At 39.1% G+C, this 3,565-nt stretch overlaps 1 protein-coding gene across 1 annotated transcript; it reads right to left on the reverse strand.

Moving 5' to 3' along the window:
- Positions 1 to 5: 5 nt before the first annotated feature.
- Positions 6 to 3,559, reverse strand: LOC116379816 (protocadherin beta-1-like; the record flags this gene model as incomplete). The annotated part of the gene is made up of 1 exon (XM_031841786.1): positions 6 to 3,559. A coding segment is annotated over exon 1 (1,119 nt), but the record flags the coding sequence as incomplete, so codon positions are not given.
- Between the last annotated feature and the right edge of the window lie 6 nt (positions 3,560 to 3,565).

Consider the following 3,565-nt stretch of genomic DNA (forward strand, 5'->3'; position numbering starts at 1 on the left):
GAGTCTCTATCCTGCACGTTGATGATGCCCACCTCTGTACCAGGTGATACGTTCTCAGGTATGGGGTTATTAAGAGATTTTAGAGTGATTTCAGGTGGGTTATCATTAACATCGGAGATTTCAATTATCACTTTGGAATCTGAGGTTAGGCCATATCCATCTTTGGCGGCTACACGCATTTCATATATCGATTCTTTCTCGAAATCCAAAGGCCCTATTACTTTAAGTTCTCCTGTTTTGTGATTCAAAGCAAATGCTCTTCTGCTAGTTTCTGAAATACGACTTAATTCATAAGTCACCTCTCCATTTAGACCTTCATCTGCGTCAGTTGCAGCCACTGTAACCACTACAGTGTCAAGAGGCGAGTTTTCAGGCAGACTGGCTTTATACACTGTCTGACTAAACACTGGAACGTTATCATTAGCATCCAGTACAGTCACATGCACAGTTACAGTGCCAGTTCTTTGAGGACTGCCTCCATCTAGAGCAGTGAGCAATAATCTCAATTCCTGCTGATCTTCGCGGTCTAATTCCTTATTCAACACTAGCTCTGCAAATTTACCCCCATCTGATTCTGACTCAATTTTCAACACTAAATAATTGTTTGGCTGTAACGCATAGCTTTGAACAGTGTTTTGCCCGATATCTATATCGTGTGCCTCCAAAACACGAAAGCGAGATCCTTTTACAGCCAATTCATTGATTTCTATCTTGATTTCGTCTTTAGAGAAAACAGGCGGGTTGTCGTTTATATCGTGTATTTGTAGTGAAATACGGTGCAACTCCAGAGGTGCCTCTAAGATTAACTCAAATTCCAGAATACACGATGCCTTTTCGCCGCAAAGCGCCTCTCTGTCAATTCGTTCAGCAACAATCAAATCTCCAGTGTTAAGATTAATGTCACAGTACCGTTCACGGTTCAGATCGCTGTCAATGCGGGCCTTTCGAGAAGATAATTTCCCCACGTTCAACCCGAGGTCCTTTGCTATATTTCCTATGACAGATCCGGGTTTCATTTCCTCGGCAACAGAAAAGCTTATGTCTCCATTGACGGTGTGAAGCAGCTGAAGAAAGCAAGCAAACCCGCAAAGCAGGCCAGACGCTGAATATCCATTGTGTGCCATTTTGAGACAAAAGCGAAAATCCACTCGTTGACTTTGAATGGTGTTATTTATCCCCTTGCGATTATCTGTGCGGTTCAGTATAACGTAATAAAACAACAGTTGCACTTGCAAACTGTATTTGAAGCTAATGCCTGACCAAAGCACATCCAAGGGTACAATTTGACAAGGAGAAGAACAAGAGTAACAAAGCACGAGCAAGGGGTGGATGCGTGTTTCCTCTGCTTGGTGAATAGCGACACTCTGAGTTCAATTTAATCGCTGCACGTTATGGTCAACAGTAAATGTTTTCACACTAACTATGTTCTTGTTCGTATCATATTTTGACATAAATTCAAGCCAAAATCTGAAAAAGCGAATAGTTATTTAAGTCAACAAATATTGTTTCTTTTACTGTAGATAATAAACGCATCATTTCGCAACAAAAAGACAGACAGGCCAAATTGCAAATCAACCGTCTTTCTGATGGCCTGAATCATTTTAACTCTTGCTACAGAAGAGAAATATTACTGCAGTCAAGTAAGAATGTCATAGACGTGGGAACCACAGATAAAGTGAATGCAAAAAAGTATTGGAGAGATGAACAGAAGCAGTAATCTAGAGTCGAGGTGTAAAAGGATAAAGTTGCACAATGAGGGCTATATATATATATATATATCGAACCATAATTAAGTGTGCTGTTATGGAATGTGTTATTAAATCTTAAAGAGCTGGCATGCTCATGAAAGTGTAGTTCCACTGCTGTACCAACATTCACATGGAAAAAAATATCTTTTCATTCCTAATAAAAATTTACTATTTATTAATAAGGATATGTTGTTGCATTACAATGCAACCAGTCTTGAATTTGCACTGCATACAATTTCCTCATCAGAATATATCCAAAACCCAACCCCAAAACCTGAGCGCATGTACATGAAGAGGAATAACGAGGTCTTAATTGCCCGAGTCTTTGAAGTTCTACTTTGTAAAGTATACTTCAAACGGGGTACCACATAATACTGGATAAACAGGCATCAGATCTTAAAACACGTAAATGTGTGTTGTAAGCTATAGTGTTAGCTGGTGGGAGACCTGAGCAGCATCCTTTCCATTGAGGAGGGTATAAGGTTACTGTCTTGTTGTATTTTAGTATGTGCTAGCTGGCTTGCTCATCAACGTAAACTAAAGGATTCAGTCGGGTGTGGTTTACGCTGTCTTGATTACATTTCGTAACGTTTTCCTTTGTGCTTCTAGCACAACTTATCTCGTGCATTACTTTACGGACAGATTGATAGTGTTCATTTTTAAATCATTTTTTAGAAAATCAGTATGGAGTTAAAGTTAACTTAATTTCCTCTTTCTCGTTCCCTTCATGTTGACTATAGCTCTGTAGTAAACAGGGTTAATCTGCCTGCAACAACAGGAGTTTAATGTAATAAAACATACACACAACCTGTCCAGGGCCACATCATGTGCGTCTACAGTTGAGACAATCGCTATTTGTCAGCACAGCAACAGTCATATGATAGAGCTACGTAATTGTAATAGTTGTCAGCTTAAGTGTGATGGCTTTACTGAAGGATTTTTCAATCACAAAATTATGAAAGACGAACCAGCCTTTATGAATGCATTTACATAAAAAAACAGTAGAAACATTACAACACAAATTAGCAAGAGGTATTAGAATATTTTTTTGTCGATGATAAATAAAGCATGAGACACGCCCTTGCCTCCACTGATACATTGAACTCCGGTCTAACAGTTAAGTGTAATGTTGGTGCATATCATAATGGCAAAAAAATGGCTTCGTGTAATACAGTATTGAACCCAATCACCAACAACAACAATATACAGTACATGTCCCATGTATCACAACGGTGTTACTGCATAGCGCGGTTATGAAGGAAGGATGAGAAGCGAAACAAAGTCAGTCTGCTGACAAAATATGTGTTTTGATTCACAGAGAATCTTCCGCTTGCTGTCAAAAAATAATCAAGAGGTAGATCTATACAGCCTATGAATGGTCTAAAAATGTAAAACGAAAGTACTAAAATGAATTTGTTGTTGCTTTTTTCTGAACAAAGGAAATTTGTGGGAACTGGTGGAGGGGAAATGACAAGACGTTGATGTTACGTCAAACTAAAAGACTGTCGAGATCTGATGGTTAAAAATTTTAATGGCAAAACGCAGTTAATGACATTTGTGAACGCAGTTGAAAATAATTGTCATTATGCAAAACCCTGTCAAGCAAAAAACGATAATGTGGATATTCGGTATTTGGTAGTATGTGTGTGTGTGTGCGTGTGTGTGCGTGTGTGTGTGTGTGTGTGTGTGTGTGTGTGTGTGTGTGTGTGTGTGTGTGTGTGAAATATTCCTACCTCTGGAGATCCATCTGATTCACCGAATACATCAGCAAAGTCAGATGGACTTTTCCTCAGAGTCTGGTCAGCAGGCAGTGTGTT

Source organism: Anarrhichthys ocellatus, unplaced genomic scaffold (assembly GCF_004355925.1).
Source record: "Anarrhichthys ocellatus isolate YVR2014 unplaced genomic scaffold, GSC_Weel_1.0 scaffold5275, whole genome shotgun sequence".
NCBI classification, from domain to species: domain Eukaryota; kingdom Metazoa; phylum Chordata; class Actinopteri; order Perciformes; family Anarhichadidae; genus Anarrhichthys; species Anarrhichthys ocellatus.